Source organism: Mixophyes fleayi, chromosome 11, assembly GCF_038048845.1.
Source record: "Mixophyes fleayi isolate aMixFle1 chromosome 11, aMixFle1.hap1, whole genome shotgun sequence".
In the NCBI taxonomy this organism is placed as follows: domain Eukaryota; kingdom Metazoa; phylum Chordata; class Amphibia; order Anura; family Limnodynastidae; genus Mixophyes; species Mixophyes fleayi.
In genome coordinates, this window is record NC_134412.1 from 98897996 (window position 1) to 98920764 (window position 22769).

Below are 22769 nucleotides of genomic sequence, written 5' to 3' on the forward strand. Positions count from 1 at the left end.
AATGTTTTTCCCATTCTACGATCTTTTATCCCCAATTGTTGTAATATTACTTCATGAAAGCAATTGTTTGATTTGGTTTGACCTGGTGATAATCTGTCTCTCTGTCTATCTGTGGTCTGTTTGGAGGAGTTATATATACATTAGTATGGAGCCATTGGGGGCTTAATGGGAGTTTGGCCTACAGCTGGACCCCCAACTCCTTCCTCATTGTCAGAAAAAAATTAATTGAAGCAGACAATGTTAGTATACTCAGGATATTTAAAGTGATATCTGAAATAGAGGAATTGGTGCTACCACATGTTTGGCGTCCTTCCATCCCCTTCTCTCTTCCTGTTTCATGCCATGATTTGTCTCCCCTGTCTGCTGTATATCTGGGCTCTACCATGCACACTGTGGCTTCCACATGAATGGTCTTAGCTGACCCGTACTATCTAGTATTGGGTCTGGTGGAGTTTTATCTGTGCTTCACCCATTTCTGGTTATATGTTATAATCATGCCTGGCTGCATGTGCTGTAGAGGACTCCTTGTGTACCAGGACACATATAATATGTACTCATCCACTCTGTGTATTAAATGATCAGAATACTTAGGGATTACAATACTCTTTCATTTGCAGAGTTCATTTTACTGTAGAAGAGACCGATAATAGGGAACTGTTGGGTTTGCTTGGAGTTACAGACAATATAGGATGTGCATTGTGTGTACAATATCCAGCGTTGCTGATAACCCTTTCTTCTTTGTCAGATATTGGAGATCTGTAGCTGCGTTCTGCCTTTATAATTGCCATCATCAGATTGTTATTTGTAATATGTTCCTTAATATATTTTATTCACCACTTTATTTGTTTCCTACGTAGTGCTAAAGCTATCTCAATGCATTAACGTTTATTTCATATTTTATCACTTGTAAACTTCCTCTCTGATGAATGTAATATCACTTTTCTTATTCCTCGCACTACACAGTAATATTGTTGTCTTTTCTTATTTTCTTTTTCAAATCTTGTTTATGACTTCTGTCTACTGGGGTTTCTAAAGCTTTGGTCTGTCTCTTTCCCCAGGCCCAGGAGCAGTTCACGATGGGAACAGCAGCTCACCTCCGTGTCTCCTCTGTGCACCTCTGTCTCTCCTCCTCTTCCTGCTCTGTCTGTCTCTGCTGCTCCCACCTGCACAGTATTGACACATGCAAAGCATCATCCAGATCCTCACAGGAGGGAAACAGCAATTCTAAAATAAACAAATGTAATACAAAGAAAATCATTTACAAAATCTGATGTTGCAAAATATATTGAGAAAAAAAAAAGCAAAAAAAACTACAAAAAAAACCCACAACTGCAAGAGATTCTTTAAAAAAGGATACATCACTCTGCGCCTTCTACGTGAGGGGACTTTTGCAGAAAACGGCCAGGGGTGGAAGGGCCAAGGACTGAGCTGCGCCGGTTGACTTGCCAAAAGCCGACGCTCATGAAAAACATTTGACTTTGTTCTGTTCATCACAGAGCACCGTGAGGGGCTCACACAACACACGCAAACCATGGACTGTGACGCTTCATCTCCTTATACCCTGGAACTGCTGGGTGACCCACTTAGTGATTCCACTTTTTGCACCTGCTGAGAATAGTGTGACCCTAGATATTTGCTGAGGAAATTAGCAGAGCAATACTTAACCTTCTTACTGCTGGGGAGAGAGATACCCACTCAGATATAGTTCTCCCCAGCACGACTGGGATTATTGGAGCGGTCATCTGTTGGTCCTTCCTAGGGCTGGACTGTGTTGATTGTCAGTGTGGAACGCGTGCTGTCATGTGGTAGGATGTTGCATCCAACAATGATGATTTTATTTGTGTACATCAGCTGTAACAGGTGGAAAGTATTTGGGGTGGGGGCGTCCTGAGCTGTTGAATAATACCCGGAGCATAAATAGTATAGATCAAGGCAGACCAGGAATGTCCCTCTGGCTGTTGTCATCAGATGACTGTGTGTGAGGACGATACTGTGTGATGGGCAGGGAGCTAGAGTTGGAATGGGAATGATACACATTCTGGCCAATATAGGATCTTTGGAAGGAATGGTGTACATATCAATATGTGTGTATATGTATATATGTGTATATACCCTCACACACATACAGCTGGACATTGGAATGACTGATCTAGAACAGTGGAAAGAAGAGAGCAGCTACAATCTGCCATCTGATGGTTTTGTTTGTTCTCCATATTCTAATCAGCTCAGGATGACCACACGGTGACTGCCATATTCAGAAAATAAGCACATGCAGTCAGTCATTTGCACCAGCACAGTTCACCCATCTACCACACGTGCAACCCAGACAGAAATCGCTGGACTTTGGGTTAGGAGATACCACCTAATGTGAGGCTGCAAGTGTGTCTGTAGCTGTTATAAGGAGTTTGCCATGACTGACGCAGTGTAAGAAGTCTGGGTACCCTCTGTAGGGCAGGTCTCCGGGTGCTGAGAGAGCACTCTAGATGTACCAGGAACTATGTACCAGGTATATGTTCCAATGTTGCATTACTGAAAAGTTCTGTTCATCTGAAGGCCACACCGTAGCTATAATACACAATTTCACAATCCTTCATACCATCGCCCCTTCTAATACCATTTTTAAAGCAGTGTGTTATCTACATAATAATTCAACTAATTTTATTTAATAATTGTGCAGTTGTTACATAGATGGATCCTGTTTTATTATACAACTTAATTCAGACGTTAAAAAACATCTTGTATCAGACTAGTGGCCCATTGTTGGACATTACCACAATTTCTTCACCAGTTCCACCATCAATATTACTTCTTGTCTGTACAGAAATGCACAGGCTAATGTGACTAACACCGTGAAACCATGGAGCACAAAGAACTCAAGTTAAGACATCAGCTCGTCCATTTCCCCCTTTTTATTAAAAACTATTTCAATTGCTTTGGGATCTAATTTTTCAGACCTACTAATTATTCACTAGTGCTTTTGAAGATACATATATCTGTAAGACAGAAGGTCTCTTCTAGGGATATCAGTGCTGTGAATTCCTTGATGGACATTTACAAGGTTTATCTAACAGTCATATAGGAGATAAGTCATCTGAACGTAGAGACGTTAGTCACCCACCCAGTGTTTCCCAGTCACCCGTCTCCCAGCCACACATTTCCCAGCCCTACGTTTCCAAGACATCCATCTCCCAGTCATATACGTTTCCCAGTCTCATGTTTCGCAAGTTCTGTGAGATTGGGGGATGTAACAGGTTGTTGCTAGTAATGTGCTCAGGGTCACCAGAGGCTGCACGTTCTGGTGATTATCACTTAATTAACTGAATATAAAACACTTTCTGCAAGATGTATAATATGTATGAAATTATTATTAATAAGCCCCTCAGCATTAGAAAGCAGCTGTATTTATCTTACACAAACCCCAATATTCCTGTCGAGCCCTTTATTGGACATAGCACACGCATATACATAATAAGCTTACGTTTAAGAGAAATGTTATATGCTAACCCCCAGTCAGTGAAATGCGAGTGGATAAATGTCTGCCACCACTCGGAGCTCCATGGGCAGAGAGGTGGGTTAGTGGCAGCACTGCCCTGGTCTCATATGCTCAGAAGGTTTGTCCGGAACGTATGACACTATTAGAGATCATAAATACCCCAGACAACATTTCCTGGTACAGACCATTGTTTCCATTACAAGTCAGACGTCTGTCCCTATAAAACACCTCTACAAAGGTTTTTTTTTTTTGTATTAATAAATCTGGAAAAAGTAGAAGAACGTTCAGGTTGTCCCTTGTTGCCTTTACAGTGCGTATAATACAAACCCTTATTGGGATCACAGGTATTAGTGCAATGAAGCCTGAAACAATATAAATCATGTCAGACCTTTGTCCATCAGTAATGTGACCTTCAACCAATAACATTCAGGTGAGCAACAAACAGGGATGTTTTAGGAAAAATAAGGGAAAAAAGAATAAAACTACAATACCCAGGTTGTAGAAGTGTGCACACCCCTAAATGAATGTCTTACGGAAAGATCTTTTGCTTCTATTAAAGCAGTGAGTCAGCAGTGAAATTATTCTTGATGAAGCTCTTGCTCTTGAACTTTGCTCTCCGCACTGAGGCCCTGAATGATGCGCACAGTGGGGATGGCTGCTTTGGGTGATTACCTGTGTTGTCTTTTACAACGAAGGCAAAAAGTTCAAACTTGGTCTCATCAGACCATAAGACATTTTCCTACACGCTTTTGGATGATTTGAATGTATTTTTAGGAAAATTTAGACCGGCTTGAGTGTTATTTTCTTGTGAGAAATGGCTTCCGCCTTACACCATAGCTCAGCCATGTGCACAACAACCACCTCCTGCAGCTCCTTTGCTGTAGGCCTCTTAGAAAAAGGAGAAAAGCCATCAGGGTATCTACTGTCATCAACTATGGAGGGACGTCCTGATGTTGACAATGTCCCTGATGTGCCACATCTTCTCTTCTTATTAATGACAGTGTTCCATGATACATGTAATGCCCCTCTCATGATTGGTGCCTTTCACCAATAAGACCCGTAGATGCTCTGAAAGCTGCTTGCGGACCCTGACTGCAAAGAAAACCTACAGGAACTGCTGATCTTTCTGTGGGGTTATTCACAATCACTTTCATTACTGGCAGGTGAATGCTACTTACTGCTCAACATAATTTTGAATGTTATTGGTTAACTCTGAACATACTTTGAGCCCCATTTTGAAAGAGTATGCACACTTATGCAACCAGGACATTATAACATTTTCACTTCTTTTTTCCTAAAAAATATTGTTACTTGCAAATTCTCGTTACAGATAGAACAAGTTGGAGGGTGCTGGAGGTTCCAGAGTGTTTTATGTCATTATCATTCCCAGAGATTACACTGATTTGCTGATTAGTGGATTTAATATTTTAAATCCATTATTAAATAGACACAGATGCATGGAGAGATGGAAGAGCAGATTAACAGGCATATTCGGGGGGTGAGGGGATTTATCACAGACCCTCCTGCAGCCTCACATGTAATGGACAGTCTCCAGCTGAAAGTCTTATAGAGTTTATGTCGGGGACCCCCAACCCCAGTGTTGATGATCCTGCGCAGTACTAAGAATGTAAGCTCTTTGGGGCAGGATCTGTTAGTAGTCGTCCTTCTCTTTATTGTTTGTTACTGTATTATATTTTCTTTATATTTGTAATAATCTTGTAAAGAGCTGAGTACACTGTTAACACAATATAAATATAACGAGACGTACATACCATTATTGAGCACAAGTGTCTGTTGTAATGACCCCACTACAATGGAGACCAGTCTGGTTTATACAGTGACTGATGCCTGGAGTTGGAAATCACAGTGACACCTTGTGGCAGGTGAAAGTATTAATATCTACATTAATGGGACTGCATAGTCTACAAGAGGTCAGTCCTGGTATCCGCATTATTTAGAAAGGACACCGGAGACTTGATGCATATTGTGGTGTCATTATAGGCAACTAAACCCCAACATGATTTTCATATATACCCAGTCTTACCCTTTCTGACAAAATGTGTGTAAGATGTAACCTGTCATAGACTATTTTCTGGTCCATTCATCACAAACAGCAGAATCCACATCTTACAATCTTTTCAATGGCTGGCAAGATGCTGGCAATGTGTGTAAATCCACCAACTTGAACAGACCTGTCCCACGGACTCCTATTCCGGCACTGGTAGAGAAGTTCCTCACTCCAAAGCAGATATTTCATATAATACATGTAGACAAGGATGGGTATAAAGACTTCCTTCATTTCAGATATTTTATTTATCTTAGTAATACACAACATGTGGTGTCTAATAGTGACTGCTCTTCCAGTAAGTGATGTTTCCTGAAATGTGCTTCATGTAGCTGAAAATATCACAGTAAGTGAGCAAAGTATCTACAGATTTATACTCTCCAGAAGGGCCAATAGTCATTGTCTAGAGCCAGCATTCTAGGTTTCTATTATATAAGTTACTCTGCGTTGAGGAATTGACCAGTGATTACATTCTGATTTGGAGTGCAGTGTGGAGAATATTCTAAATCCAGGATTTGGAACAGAGGGTGAACATTATTGGGCGCGAGAGCTAAAAACAGATAAAGTTGGTTCAATCCTGTCCCATCATGAGAGGAGAATAGACAACGTACATTGTATGGATACAATGTTACAGCCATAGTACGTGTTATCATCATGGAAAAGAGGAATCTTACCTTGTGCTTTACATAAAATAGACATATTTCAAAGAAACTGTATTTGATTGAATTTTTCCATATTTACACTTTGCTTTTCTGTTTTTGAAAAGTGTAGATAGATCAGTTTGTAGGTTATAAGAAAGGTGACATTGTCGGACATAATTGGTGGTACAGGTCCGTGAGTCAGGGGTTATCTATAAAGGTGGAGTAAGACACCATGTTCTATCAGTGTGTATCTGATAAATAAAACCTCTGTCTTAGACGTCACATTCTATCAATATAACGTTACATAGAAAAGATGTGTAACAATTACTGTTTGTATAGAGTTCTTCTAGGAAAGCTTCGGAACAGAGCGGTGTCAGACCCGCCTCACCCCGGGCCCCTCTGCACTCCTTGTTGCTTTGCTCCTGGAAAACTCTATTCCCAGACTGATACATTGAGCAGGTTCCGCTACCTGGAGGGGTGTTTCAGATAATGAGGGCTGGAGAACACAGAGTGGGTGAGATGCCCTCCTAGTTATTGGTTGTCTATTAGAATGAGTTGGGTGTTGTGTACCGTACAATGAGCATTACAGATCTTCTGTCGGTGACATTCTTGCCATGTACATCTTCTATGTTTGGGAACATCCCCTGGAACTGTCTCCGAGGGTCCTGAGGAGCAATTTCTGGGTACTTTCCAGTTGTTCGGATCATGGAAAACTTCCCTGGAAGTAAATACAATGTTCTTCAGCTGTTTCCTTCAGTTACATCAGGTGTCCACAACCAGCAGAATTGGATGGACAAAAAGGGCCATGGTCCCGTCCCCGTTTAGTCTGTAATATTAACTCTTGGTTAGTGTCCATGGGGCACATTTATCATTATTCACATAAAGTGAAAAGTAGTTTTCAATCCTTATCGCAATGATAAGGATTGAACTACTTCTCACATTTATGTACAGCCGTGCAGAGAAACAGCAGTTCCGAAAAACTGCTGTTTCAGTGATAAAAAAAATCATACTTACCCCCCTCTTCGGAAGCGCTGTCTCCGGGTTTTCTCTTCACTCTTCAATTGCGCATGTCCAGTTCCAAGAACTGCACATGCGCACACAGATCCCCTCTCTGTCTCTGCAACGATAGTTGCAGAGTGAGCGCACTGAGTGACAGGGAGGGATCATGTGATCCCTCCACACATGCGCTGTCCAGCTCTGCTCTCCGGGGCAGAGCTGACAGCATTAGATTTCCTCATGTACGCCAGCTGCAGCTGGTACATTAACATGACAAGTTCCTGAAAAAAATGTTTTTTTGGGACTTGTTAGATTGCGACCAGGAGCAGTCACCATTCTGTTGAATGGTGACTGTTAGAAAAAACGAACTGCAGCGAAAATTAGTGGTTTTGAAGATTGAACAGTCGAACGGAGCTGTCATAAATATCAATTGCAGACTTCCTTTACCTATTTTCACGGTAAGTGCACGATAGTGCAATACCGTCATTTGTTAAATGTGCCCCCAAGACACTATCCCGATCTTCAGTCAGTGCCAGGTCACCCTCATATACCCCCAGTCTGAGGAGTCCGCTTCTCTTACCAGTAATGTGACCATCATCAGACAATTACATAAATATCTGATCACATAGAACCTAAACATGGTGTAACCTGAAATGCAGCATTATTATTTATCATAGTGAAAAGTAAATGTCAGTCAAAAGAATTGGTAACTGCATGAAGTATATACTGAGGGCGGAGGATTTCAGTGAGGTTATTTTCAGTAGTAGCAAATTATTCAATAACATTTGTTTCTGTTTGATCCACCCATAAATATTTCTCTGCGATTAGCTTTTATTCCCACCATTGACTTCAGATTTGTACACGTTGTCCACATAGACTAAAGACGCTGATCACACCAGCTCTCTACAGACCGTCAGCTCCTAAGATGTGTGTTGTGGCCTCAGGAAAAGGCCCCAGTCAGGTGATCAGTTGGAGATGGTGAAGATTTCTCCGTCAGGATAGGGGAGTTGATAATAAATACAATGTTGAAGCAATTTCCTGTGTATTGAGCGCCTGTTGCATGCTGTACATGGAATCTGTCTGAAGGGGGCGCTGTTCCCTCACTGAACTGTGTCTGTTGTACTAAATATTTGGGGTTTATTTGTGAAAAGATTTATAAAAGAAATAAGAAAAATACTGAAGATAAATGTTTTCTTATCTTTGTACAATCACTGGTGAAAATTGCTTGTGTCCATGTGATATTTACTGTATTGGCAGTATACAGATACATGAGAGTATTTGTGGTTAGAGGACTCTTGTCCATAAGGGCAGATTCTCCTTTACTTATAAGCACTAAAAGTGCCTCTTATGGGGGCATGAATTTGTCATAGACATCACTTTTCACTCCCGACACATAAAACCACCTCTAAAACACAAGAAAAAACGTCTCCCATAAAGGGAATAGAAACCCCCAAGATGCATTACAATATATATCATTTGGGGACTCGGCAATAGCAAATCGTATCTGGCTGAAGAGGGTTCCCAGTGTAGGATGCGAAGCCATCACAAAACCCTCACATCTAGTCATGTGATGCTTGCATCCAATCACAATATATTCACAAGATACTCCCACCCAATCATGTTAGACACGCACCAATTTCAGCCAGGTAAGCCCTTCGACTGCCAAATTTGTTGCCCAATCGTGATAAATGTTGTAAGCAATGCTGGGGGGGTGCCACCCCCTTTAAACTTAATCCATAGACGGAGTACGCAGTTGTGTGGGTACCTTTTATTAGGGAGTAAGTGGACTGTTTGTGTGCGGTGTCCTACTCCAAGGACATGCGGCCGTTACTCACATGATAGGGTCTACACTTTATGGACCATTATAGAGGGCAACACACAACACATCATTAAGTAGAAAGAAATATGGCTGAACAAACATTGGGGCATGTTTATAAAAACTGGTGCACAAGAGAAGCTGATTCTGTCTCTGGTCCATTCCAAAATGAAAACCAAATCCTGATTGTTTGCTATGAGCAGCAGCAGCTTTTGTACACTAGCTTTCATTAACGTCCTCATGTATTTATTATTATTAACAGTTAGCACTTTACAATTAGGAAGAAACACGGTAGTAAAACAATTTTGTAGAGTGTACTAAATAAATGAAAGCTAGAATCTGATTGGTTGCTATAGGCAACATCCCCACTTTTTCAAACCCACAGTTTAGTAAATCTAGCCCTAAGTCTTGTTGTATGAGGGTGGAAATTCCAGAGTGGGAGCAGCCTGAGAGAAGTCCTGTAACCAGGAGTGGGAGCAGGTGATGAGTGGATGAGAGATGCCCATCTTGTGCAGAACGAGAGGGTTGAATGTGGAGATATTACAAGACAATTAGGAGATGCTGGTGCAGTTTTATCTATGACCTTGTATATTAGTAGAAGTATTTTGTATTTGATTTGGTAAAAAAAAAAGTAGTATGGACCGACAGAAACGTACCTCGACCTGGACTGTATAACTTTTACCTCTTATCTCATCACTCACTGAATTCTGCCATATTATACTGTTTCCCAGCTGACAGGTGAGAGATCTTCCCGGGCACTCGATGTCCGTCAGGATCTAAGACACATCATGTAGTTTTAGTGTATTTTATTACTGCTGTTTCCTGTTACCGAGCAAATATTTCCTATCTCCCCCTGAGGGGTTTGATGATTTCCACTGAAGAAACGTGTTCATAATGACTGTGACACAAACTTTAGTTGTATAATCCTCATGAATAAAATGCATGTCACATGAATGCCGTGGGGGAACCATCACTGAGGTGTGTGTGTGTGTGTGTGTGTGTGTGTGTGTGTATATATATATATATACACACACACACACACACACAGTATATATAAGTGCTCACTGGTCCTATTCACAAGAATAGTGGTTCAGCTTCCACCTCATTGTTCATTATGGGATTGATGTGTGCTTGGTGGCTGTGTTGTAGAGACATGTACAGAGCAATGATGACACATTAGCAGATTGTATATTATTGGTGTATGTCCCCTTTACAGGCTCATCAGACATAAGTTTTATTATGTTGTGTAAATGAAATAAAATGATTGTAAATCTCAGTGGTACTCGGGGAATGTGTTAATGATTTACTGTGTTACTGTAACTCTGAGATCCGACAATCTAGCTACGCCCACGGATCACCACACAGCAATGGTCATCTGAATCCTATGGGGAGAGCATTGCAGTAGAGGGATCTTCGGATCCCTTACTGCTCTCCCCTCAGTCACTATCATTACTACTACTAGACATGTATGTCTCTTTGCATGGGTCATGCATGCGCAAAGCCACTTTGCCAGAGTGACCAGAGAGGAGAGGTAGACAGCGGGACTTTTAAGGTAAGTGATGTCATTGCTGGTGCAGCCTCCTATCGGATGTGCTGTCCTGGGATGATTTTTTAGTAAGCAATAACAGATGATAATTAATGGGGCAAAACCCAGTTAATTTATAAATAAGCCCCTTTGTGTGCAACCGCACATTGTACGCTGCTCAACTAGCTGCTAAAATGATTCACTACATTGTATGCTAGATGCTGTAAGTAATACGGTAGTGGCCTGAAGAGCACACTATCCATACAGAACATTGTGCTAAAGAAGAGGAACACTATAGCAACTCAGAAAGTTGAGTTATATTCAGATTTACACAACATAATAAATGGTGTCAGATGATTGAAGTGCACCCCTCTTGGATGTTACTCAGCCCTGCGAGTGTAGTGCAGAATGGGGCACATTATGCATGTTGTAAGGACAATAGCTAAACTTGTTTATTAGGGAAACTGAAATAATTAATGTAAGAAATGTGGTAATAAATTAGTAGGAGGTTGCACTGTTTACGCTTTGCACAATGCACTGAGAGTGGTGTGTTCTGTGTAGCTGGATAAAAACCAGGGGGTAAATGTATCAAGCTGCTATGCTATCACCAGCGGGACAATATTTATATTTTTATGATATGGCAACACTTAAAATTTCCTGATGGGGACACCATTAAAAGTACAGACTTGTGGCACTATAAGTGTCAGCATGCACATGAGTACTTGCAGTGTCACAAGACACCTTTAATGGTGTCCTCGTCAGTAAATATAAATATTGCGTCACTGGTGATGAAATAATAAGCCCACTGTAATAAAAAAAAAACATACATTTAATTTATAATTACATTTGGGCCATTAATTTATTCTTAAAATAAATTGTCCCCTGTAAGAAAATTCATAATCAATTTTGGCTCTCTACAACAAAAATAATGGTTTATTTAAACTTGCATTGTGTCCCATGTTATTAGCATTGCCCTGCAGTGTAGCAGTGATGTGTTTGCGAATCTCGCCTATAGAAAGCAGCGTGTTGTTGTATTGGGCGAGTTTCTAAATTCGCAGCTTGAACCATTTGCCAATTTGTATAGCTAGACGGGCAAACAAAATTGGGACTGCGATTTGTAGCCATTTTGAAAGAAACACTACTCTGGCGATTTTACATTAAACCACCGGTTAATAAATCAGCAATTTTAAACTCGCCTGAGAACATGGCCGAACATGCAAAATCGCAGCTTGATACATTTACCCCCAGGTGCTCTGCAGATCATGTGTACCTGCTTTATAAATGAGACCCACTGATAGACTCTTCTGTGCTCTCTCCTGAGTGCTGGGACTGTAGTAAAACGGATTATGTAAAATGTAACAGGTCTTTTTAAATAAGATTTTGGAATCAATGTGCAGCCTTGTATTGGTGGATATATGTATTAATGTGAGCGGAGAAGGGAATGTCTGGGGGTATTGGAACGTTATGGTGAAAGACAACCACTAATGAAGTGTAGAATTACTGGTGATGAGCTCAGCGATGTATGGAAGTGATCTGGCTGCTTTCTTACTGGTCAGACACAGATTTGGACGTCCAGTTCTTTTTTTATATTGGCCGGTCATCATTCTGTGACGCAGTTGATCATTCTCCAGGTTTCAGGGAGTAGAACAGAAAGTTGTGCAGCCAATGACCCCTTGTAGCAATTTATGAGGTCATCACAGGACCTGGAAGCAGCAGACGACACCTTTAGAGTCTCCATTCTAACCAAATCCAGGTCAGTGCTCCCTGCTGCACTTCATTTACAGTACCCAGATTACACAATTGTGTTCCATTATCTTCGTTGTATATATACTAAAACCTGGCAAGATAATCACATTGGCACGGTTCTCTGTATTTATACGCAGAACAGAGAAGCAGGAACGAGATCCTCAGTTAGGTTTTCTCCTCCATGATCAGAAATAAATAGATTCCTTTCTTGTTTAATTTAATAAGCGCAATAAAAATCTCTTCAGAAATCAGCTGTTTTATTAACATGCAATGATCTTGTTAAGTGCTTCCCAGAGAATTTCTTAATTTAATCTTCTAATCTAAACTTTATGAATTTCCATCTCCTGGTGTGATCTGCGGGTAATGTGGAGCTGTCACATCTGGCTTCATTCTCCTTCCTTGAATATACTATGTTACCCTTCCTGCTTCCATCGGGAATATTGCTGTGGCATCTGAGAGCCGCTGGCAATAACCTCACACTCCGGTCATACCATTATAAGCAGTGTCACTTCCGGCTCTCGCCCCTGAGCATGATGCCTATGGTATGGGGCATTGCACAGGGCTGAGTGTGAGGGGGTATTTAGTGATGCACTAAGTCTTAGTATTGAGCCACTTATTCTATTTCACCTCTGGAATATTATCTTGTGTGAAGTGCAGGTGATGCGTGTTCCATGTTCAGCCCATGATGTGCTTATTGTGTAGAGCTGGACATGTAGCCAAAGGGGTATCGGCCTGAGGAGGAGCGGGCAGGTCAGATGGTGGCAGAGAAATAGTCATACACCATTTATTATTACTTTTACATAAAGACATGCAGGGATTTGTTTGCTGGATGCACGGCACAAACATCACATCAAGGTCCAACCTTCTGTCTCTTTACAACCACCTCTTTCATTAAATAAAACTTCCATTTTTCTCCTAAAACACTGCTTGTTTTTTTTTTTCATAATCTATGACGTAAGAGGATACCTGGACTGCTGCTATTACATCTTATTTCTACTCCAAAAGAACTCTGTGCCCTACTGTGCCTATCCCCCCAACTCCTCCCATTATCTCAGTTTCATCTTGCCTTTGGTTACCCTTTGCCCATTTTGTGCATGGTCAAAGGACAAAGTGTTGGGGCACTTTATTTACCAGCCTGTAAATTTCACACGTAACAAGCTAAATAATATACTTTTATGTGCATTGTGTGCAGCCTCTATCTTCATTCTCTCAATACCTTCCTACAACCACCTCCTGAGTACACAGAAGGCGACCGAGTACTTTGTCCTTTGATAATGACACCACCGGGGCAAACCAACCTGCCATGACGGACCACAAACACCCAGGTGACCGTTATAGATCCTTGTGGCTGGTGGTGGTTGCAGTTTTTGTGTTAGTGTGCGGTTTCCACTCTAATGATTGGTCAGCAGGACATGAGAGGAAATCAGTAGTTACAAATATCAGACTTTATTGACACATCACAGGATTACAACCATCTGACTGTCCTCGCCTAGAAAAGTTTACAAATGCCGTGTAACATGCAGCAATCTGGCTGTGTCTTAACTCTCTGACACGGATTCAACACGCCAGCCTTCTAGGAGAACCAAAATGTAACTGCTTCACGAAACACCAAACGTGCTCCTCCATATAGTTTAGACTATTGCTGAAATGACAACTAAGTGTGACAATGTGCTGCAGAGCATTGCACCTTTCACTATTGGCACTAACACAAGAGGCACCTCCTCTGGATCGTGCACTAACTCTTGTTGACCTTGTCGTGGTTGCAGTGGTTATTATATTAATGTAGAATATATCATCAATTTAACGCTGCAATGCTCAACACTATTATGTCACCACAATTTTACTGTCAGTTCTGGAATGGGGACAATGACAGGCAAGTTCTGGATTCTAAAGGGTAAATGGGTATTTGAAAATTGCTTTAATTCACATAGGTCTACTTTCAATTCCTCCAATACTCCAACATCACATCATATCTGAACATAATCACCATCTATGTTTTCAGTGTGCTTGATAAAATAACCATCAGTATTTAGGAATGTGATTGTATACACTCCTCTTTTTGTCCACGTTGGCCAAGGAACCATCAGAGATTGGGCTTTTTGTCTTGACCAGGCCACCTATACAGTTTCTTGATTTTTTTTTCCCCAAGAATAAAATCTTTATTGTACTGCGCAATGAAAAGAACATAGTGCATACGATATGACAACTTCTATGATTACTAAATCACTCCAGAGATACTACCGGAAAAAGTTACTGTACCAGAAGGTGCATTGCTGGGTAACAAGATAATGTTTGGATAGCAGGAAGAAGGACAACAAGGTGCTGGATGGGATTGAAACAGGAACGCTGGCAGTCAGAGGGGTTTCAAGGACAAGATTTAAAAGCATTTATCACCTGCATAGATGGATGTACTGGTGAATGGACGGATGGGGAATCCAACGCTGATTGATATGCTGTGCTGTTGATCATCTTGTTACAAGAAAGACGTCTGTCTATCTGCTAGAGTTCAGTGCAGACATAATCGGTCTAGGATGAGCACACACGTCTTGACTGAAATCTGAGCTCACTGCTTTCTAGATCCTGAGCATTCCCTTTAGGTCCAGAAAATCCACCCAGCTCCCTCTGTGTGTCCCTTTTTGTTGCTCCCATTGAAATAACGTGTTAATCTTCGGAGCCATCAATGAGGGTAGGGGAGATGTCTGTTCCGTTGATGCAGTGGAATTCACTGTTCTTTTCGGCATCCTCCCGTCTGACCCTCTTATATCCATAAAGTCCTGCAGAGCATCACATAGGAATTTACGACGACACCTACATATGAAACCAGCCCCAACTCCCCCGGGCCTCTGTGATTGAGGAAATAGATATATGGCCGTAGGGACCGCCAGTCTGTTTCAATGATGGATTCAATCCAGTGACATAGCAAAGCCCGAGGGAGGATGAGCATATGGGGATGAGACATTCCCCATAGTGTTAGTGAAGTCTTTGCTGTGGGGTGGGGGAAGAGGGAGAATCCACTTAGACCTTTCAGCCATCTCTACACAGCCCCCACCTCCACGGTCTCTCACGTCATCAAAACTTGGTGAGGGAATACAGGATGGAGCACCAGAGGCACGTGGCGGCCAGGGCAGCCGAGGCTGAGCTGCTTCTGTTGGGCACGGCTCCGGGTCCTGATGAAAGAAAGTTTTCATTAACCATACAACTCAGTAAATTCTGTACTCGTCGCACTAGGTCTGACTACAACAGGGGGAAAGTGTACACCTACCTCTGGGGTACAAAATCTCTTCTTTTCAAATAACAAGACTTGCTTGAACCAAGATATCTGTGAGTACGGCTTATCTGTTCCCTGAATAGGAGACGTGTCCTCCAACTATAACTGTATTTACTGATGTGTATTATAGGGGCGCTAATTGCTTCTTAACTTTCTACTGGGCAAATCCAAGGAAAGTATTTGAAAGAAGAAATCTTGTTATTTGTGAATCATACAATAAACAGCCACTTATTATAACATATACACTCTTTGTCTATTGCTTCCGAAACTCACCGTACAATATGACGCTGGCATTACTGTTCCCCAGTTTATTCGATGCAACACAGGTATAATTTCCATAATCCTTCTCCGACACATTGAAGAAGGTCAGGATGGACATATGGTCTTTGTTCTCGATCCTCACGCCATCCAGTCCGTTGGATAACCTGTGATAAACACAGGATATATAACTCAGCACTGTGACACTTGAGAGACTGGCACAGAATCATTTGTTTTATGTCATGGGACACGAGAGTGGCTGTGTCTGTTCCTGCCCACATGTAGAGACTGGACTCCAGATACCACCACACACCCATCACTTCACTCACACACAAGACCTCAGCTGCCACAGAACATCTTCCCATAGCTGTTGCACGCATTTGTGTTACATTGGATTAATGCAGAGAACTCAACCAAGAATTGCTCTTACTTCTTGTGAGCCACATATACCTGTCCTACAAATTGCTGTCACCTGCAGTACGTGATAGATGTATAAACAGACAACTATTGTGATACTTAGAGTTGTGTGTGTATATATATATATATATATATATATATATATATATATATACACACATATACATATACAGTAAGGTGGCCTCAACCTATATTATATGCTGCATGACCCTGCTGCGCGGGGAAAGGTCACGGCTTCTAGAAAGGCCAGCAGAAGCCATCATATCTACCGATCCACCCCTCGTTAGGAGGTGTAAGATGCGGCTGAATCTGCATAGATGCAATTTTCATGGGTTTTTGCAACTCTCCCTGAGAGCATTGGGGATAAATTTATCAAGCTGCAGGTTTGAAAATGTGAAGGTGTTGCCTATAGCAACCAATCAGATTCTAGTTATCATTTATTTAGTACAGTCTACAAAATGACAGCTAGAATCTGATTGGTTGCTATAGGCAACATCTCCACTTATTCAAACGTGCTGCTTAATAAATTTACCCCCTGAAGTCTTCCAGAAAATACATAAACATTACCCTGTTACTTAGTGCTTTTCCCACCGAACACTCCAAAATGCTACTGTAGGTACACACGAGTGACATCTTGTGTTACAATCTAAGCGAAGACAAGGATTGAAAGCTCTAGCAAGTTGTCCTCACTCCATGCCCTGTATGTATTGGTTATCATGTAATGTGCTGCTATATGAATCTATAATAATACCCATTTAGTGTATCTCATCTATGATAACCATTATACATACACCCATTTAAACCTCGCCTTAGAAGCAGCTGTAATATACATTTGGCTGAGAGACAGAATCGAGAAGCCAAAAGAAAATGCAAATACTAAATATATCTGTTCAGAAGCAGCCGCAGAATGTAAATTAGTTCCTGACGCCAAAAATAAACGAACATGTTTCCTATTTATAATGTCTAATTCATTCACGTATCTTCCAGGTCACAGGATAGAAGTCTGTGTTGCATAACACATTACATTACAAATACATGTACAACTTGGCACATGGAGCAGGCAATAAATCCCGTTTCATCGTAGAAGCTGTTTCTTTTTATGATCCTAATCTAATAATTGATGTTTCTACATATAGTCACTCTCCCGTTATCAATCTTACAGCAATAAAAAGGTCAATTAAGGTTTTTCTTAATTTGGTAAATAAATGTCAAACTCCAAAAGTGAAATTTCTACTATGTAGCATGGAGGTAATATACGCTGTTCAGTGTTACCCCGAAGCTCTGTATTACACCCCCCCACATGCCGTCCATTAGGGGAAAAGGGGGCCCATAGCTTTATATGAGCCGGATTATAGGCAGGGAAGGTGACTCCTGGCTTCTCCCACATCTTTATGGCAGGGTCCTGAGATGTTGCAACAAAGCTGTCACCACAATATCAAACATTGCTGAGCCTCACCTGGTCTCTTCCTTATACCACTGGAATTCAGCCAGCGGAACGGCCAGGGCAGAACAGCGCAAGGTGCCTTTCTGTCCCACTGAGGCTCCAGTGTTTATAGTATCAGAGATGTACGGAGGGTCTGTGGGATGAACACAGAAACACATCATTACAATGATCTATACTACTCTCTGAAATGTAACCGGCTTAAAAGTGAGACGGCTCAGGTATGGAACGATACAATGTATAAAGTGCATCGGGAAGGAAGGGGGTCGTAGCCCCTCTCTCCCCCAAATTGGCCTCCAGTCAACATGCCAGAAATTCTCCTGTCATCCAGTAACTTTCATTCTAACAGTCTCTAGGCAAACTGTACCCCCAGAAATTTTCCTGCGGGCACCAGTCTCCCAACTCTCCCAGTTTTTGGTGGAATGGTCCGGTTCTGGGGAAATGTCTAAACAAACAAAAGTTTTTTCCCAATTGCCGTTGGGTCAAAAATCGGGCAGTATGCCCTGCTCACAGTGGTGAATGGTTGTGTGAGTGACCCCTCCTGAGTGTCCTCAGGGAGGGTGTTTGGTAATGTCCAGACACTATGCACGCCCCACTGAGGATGTGGCCACGCCCCATCGCAAGGAATCTGTACCCTATTCTCACAATATTATCTGACTGCTGGGTGATATGAGCTGAGTGTTGTTCAGTTTAGTAGCAGATTCTGTCCTCTTACCTCTGTTATTTTGCTGGGCATTTCCCTTAATATAACCAGACCCATTTATTAACATGAATTCTGAATGATTAATATAAACAACACTTTACAAAATGTAACATCCAGAGGATTATACAGTACATTTCTGACGATAGGGTCTGTAGCCATGAGGGGTCTCCCCCCTTCAGATTCAGTAATGTGAGTGTGGACTATAAAAGTAATGTCAATGGGAAATGTTCTGATTGTATATATGCAATTATTTTACATCTCAACTGAGAGTGGACAAAAAAATTCCTCCCTGTTTCCAGGCTCGTAATCCAAAATCAATGTTATTCTTTACCAGCGGGAAATGCCCGGAGCTGGGACTGAATGATCTGGTAGATTCCTAAATACAGCGGCTTCCTGTGATGCGAGTAGATCACATCATTCAGCACCGGTATAACTGCACCCGCTTCTGATGGAGAACAGTTTATATTGAAGGACCGTGCTGTCACATGGGGGTCTATTTACCAATGACCGCAGAATATGAATGAAACTTTTCAATCCTCATCGCATAGATGTGGATTGAAAAGTTTCTCATATGTATTAAAAAATCAACACAGGAACAGCCGTTCCGATAAACGGCTGCTCCTGTGAAGATTAACACTTACCTTTCACTTGGGTCTTCTCTTCTCCTCCCTCTACGGTGCTGCTCGTCCCTCTTTCAATCCATGTGCGCATGCGCCGACCGGTCAACTCGGGCATGCGCACAGAGATCCCTGTCTGAAGAACCTGAGGCATGTGATGGAGGGATCATGTGATCCCTCCACACATGCGCTGTGCAGAGCTGTTTTCAGTGAAACTTTTCAATCATGGTAATGTACGCCAGCTTCAGATGACGTACAGCTTCAGATAGCGTACATTACCATGATTGAAAACAAAGTATCAGTCATTGATACATAGCGTTACTGAGAACTTCCCATACACTGTTATGGGGAGTGCTCAGTAAAACGATGAGAGAAGCAAAGCAGCAGATATCTGAGATATCTGCTGCGATGCTAGAATAATACATAGTAAAAACAGCAGTTTTCTGGGATTTACCTCTAAATTACAGGGGGGAGATCTTTGATAAATAGGCCCCAAAGACACAAGTATCCTCATCCTGCCCCTGTAACCTGGGGTTCAGGTGTTTTCCGGGCACACGCCCTCCCCTTGTAATCAGTGTGATAACGGACTCTGTGATGTAGATAAATGTTATGTGAGTAGATGACGACAATAAAAGTGGTCTTTGACTTCTGGTATATACCTGCCTAGGTGTGAACCTTATTCTGAAATGTGTCGTAGTGCGGTAGTAATAGGGGTGAGGTCTTGCACTGAGGTGACCTGGGGTACACTCCAGGACCTCCTCGCTTCCCATGTGTGGCAAGACAGCTCTGCCAACATCAGCTGTGCTTAGTGAGGGGAAGTAGTGGATTGTGATCATATTATATATTTGTATCACATCCTCCATCTGTAGCACACAGTGCAATTACATGCGTCATGAACTAGGGGTGTTGATTGTATAATGAGGAGAGAGATGGAGAAAAACATATAGATGTTCTTGTGTCTCCTCCACGTAACCCACCACAACACACTTACAGTTGACAGTGACTGTAACCCGGCGAACCGCAGGAGCTGACACCTCATTGGTAGCGCTGCATTCGTATTGTCCCGACTGTTTCCGTGTGATTCCCATGATCTCCAAATATTCATCGTCGCTCACAAACCTATGGGCTGGAAGACACAAAGCACCTGTGAGAACATATAATAGACCCAGAGACACATTATATTATATGTATGGAGCTTTCAGGGAACTGGGGGCCGGTTGGACAGGCTGGGGACAAACTGCTCTGTAGGAATTGGTTCATCGTTCTTTGTCAACCACACACGATTACTGACATTGACGAGCTGCTACCACCCCTGAAGAGTCTGCTTGGTCTTCTCCGGAATATTTGTTTGTGAAAGTGATTATTGTAAATCATTTCTTTTAGTTGATATGAATTTCTATGGTGATATTTGAAGCTGGGGAGTGTATGGGACATGTTATTTATTGGCAGCGATGCGTTCTCTATGCTCCCAGCCACGTTTATTACCAGGGCTGGAAGGGGGCTAACACTACATCAGGGACACAGGTCACACTGGAGTACTACAATCCCCATCATGTCACGGTTACTGAATGCGTGAGCCGGTAACACATGTGCAGTACAACTGAACGACCACATTTGTGCTTTCACTTCCATTATAAAAACCATATAATAAATGTTAAAATAAAGGTGTAAAAAAAGAAATATGCATAAATAACATTATTTATAATACAGATCATACATAATGTGTTATGTTTAACAAACTTAACTTTTTCATTTCAATAATTATTTTTTAAACATTACTACATCAAAAAATGATTTTAGTTTGTTGTATTACTTATTACACATTAAATGTCGTTATCATTGTGTTATTAAGTTACAAATACTATTTTTTTTAGCAGCAATCTATCATTTTACATTTATCGTGAATTTTATTAATCTGCATTCTTCCTTTCCATTGCATTATGTTTGGAAACTGAAAATGGAGAATTAAAAAAAATATTTTTTTTTAGAAAGCGGTGTTTGTTCAGCTGATGTCACTCCCTGGTGTGCAACGCCCCGTGTCAGAGCTGATGTCACTCCCTGGTGTGCGACGCCCCGTGTCAGAGCTGATGTCACTCCCTGGTGTGCAACGCCCCGTGTCAGCTGATGTCACTCCCTGGTGTGCGACGCCCCGTGTCAGAGCTGATGTCACTCCCTGGTGTGCGACGCCCCGTGTCAGAGCTGATGTCACTCCCTGGTGTGCGACGCCCCGTGTCAGAGCTGATGTCACTCCCTGGTGTGCGACGCCCCGTGTCAGAGCTGATGTCACTCCCTGGTGTGCGACGCCCCGTGTCAGCTGATGTCACTCCCTGGTGTGCGACGCCCCGTGTCAGAGCTGATGTTGCTCTCGTAGTGTGATATGCGGCATGGAGTTTAGCATTTTTATGTTGTGTTGTAGCGAGGTTAATGAAGAACACCGACTCCAAATATAGATTCCTTGATTTCCACATTGAGCATAATGTTATCCTGTGGGATTTAGTGCTCTGTGCTGGTCTTTGACACGTTGTATAACGTATGTGTGACTAGTGTTAGCTCTTAGCTGCAGAGCCCCCAACTGTTTTCTGCTGCCCTGTCGTCGTGTGTGGAGAAGGCACAGCAGCAAAATACTCGGGTGAGGGCACCTACCTGGGCTGTTGAGTTCCCTGCGGCAGAATATGTTATACATGGACTGTGACTGGATCACTTATAAATAACTTATTGTTATAATATATTTAAAATATTAGCACAGTGTGCAAATTTATATCATCAGAAATGTATCATGTTTTTATATTGTGTGCATTTTGGTATAGGAAATGTATTTATTGCTGAGACAGAGAGGAAATTTGTTTTTGTTTTCTGTGACTGTCTGAAGGCAGGTAAACTCATGTTAAGTAGACCTTTTCATCTCAGTGGTCAACACTTCTGTTTAGCCTGTATACACAGCACAGGGCGCTGCCTTTATGTCTTGTGTGGCTTTTCATCTGGCAGCTCAGATCCTGTCCGAATAATGCAACCAGCAAGTTTTAGGATAACAGATTAGTGTAAATATTGTTCACTTGCATTGCATTTAATTCCATATTGCATCCTAAAAGTAACTCAGACGTGGCGGAGCCATCCTGGACCAGGGAGCTAGCCTACCCCCTGCCGGGATGTCTGTCAGAATCTGTATAAAAGGAGAGCTGTAGACCATGTAATGTATTATACCACCTGTACCTTTCTGGATGTCACTAGTACCTTCAACTAGTGAATGTAACTGTCATTGAGCAAATAAACATCATTTGCTTGAAGGACCTGCTTTGACGACTACTTACCTGCTGTAATTCCTGTGACCACAGATTAGACCAATCTAATCCGTTCTGAGGTTGGGACCCAGCATCCAGTACTAACGCTCTGCCTGCTACCTGCAGCTGTGGCCAGTGTGATAGGCCAGGGGGGATCCATCCACAGCAACCCTGATCCATAGGAAGAAATCAGGGGTACCAGCAAGGGGGTTCACTAGCAGTGATAGTTACTTAGAAGGACGTGGTTCTAGGTGCTGGTGTAGGAGCCGGTGGTGGCAGCATTGTAAGCCTCTCCTACTGCAGTTAGAGGGCGCAATTTGGGATAAAGAAAGGGGACGGTGGCAAGGTAAGCCCAGCCGGTTCCCAGGAACAATAGACAGGGTGGCATAGGCGGTCCATCCTGTCACATGGACTATATGTGGCATCTATAGGTACATTTCACTGTCCCTCTTCTCACCGCTCTCAGGCTGTAACAGTTGAATAGGTCTTTTTGCACTAATACTAG

At 42.1% G+C, this 22769-nt stretch overlaps 2 protein-coding genes across 16 annotated transcripts in view; one reads left to right on the plus strand and one right to left on the minus strand.

The window, feature by feature from the left end:
- NTM (neurotrimin) overlaps nucleotides 1-22769 on the plus strand; it is a 597738-nt gene that overhangs the window by 507531 nt on the left and 67438 nt on the right. For 6 of the 11 annotated variants that reach the window (XM_075190592.1, XM_075190597.1, XM_075190598.1 and 3 more), the window contains one exon: nucleotides 1059-5274. The exons of 4 other annotated variants lie outside the window; for them this stretch is intronic. In XM_075190592.1, coding sequence (XP_075046693.1) covers nucleotides 1059-1177 — 119 coding nt within the window. In that variant the 3' untranslated portion in view covers nucleotides 1178-5274. Of the gene's footprint in view, nucleotides 1-1058; nucleotides 5275-8071; nucleotides 8383-22769 lie in introns of those variants that run through there. One more of the 11 variants, XM_075190595.1, reaches the window with a different exon arrangement.
- Nucleotides 13706-22769, minus strand: part of LOC142107272 (opioid-binding protein/cell adhesion molecule homolog) — a 550917-nt gene continuing 541853 nt past the window's right edge. For all 5 annotated transcript variants that reach the window (XM_075190599.1, XM_075190600.1, XM_075190601.1 and 2 more), the window contains 4 exons: nucleotides 19978-20112; nucleotides 17682-17802; nucleotides 15824-15975; nucleotides 13706-15449 (listed from right to left, as the gene is read on the minus strand). In XM_075190599.1, the coding sequence (XP_075046700.1) occupies nucleotides 15352-15449; nucleotides 15824-15975; nucleotides 17682-17802; nucleotides 19978-20112 (506 nt within the window). In that variant the 3' untranslated portion in view covers nucleotides 13706-15351. The remainder of the gene's footprint in view (nucleotides 15450-15823; nucleotides 15976-17681; nucleotides 17803-19977; nucleotides 20113-22769) is intronic.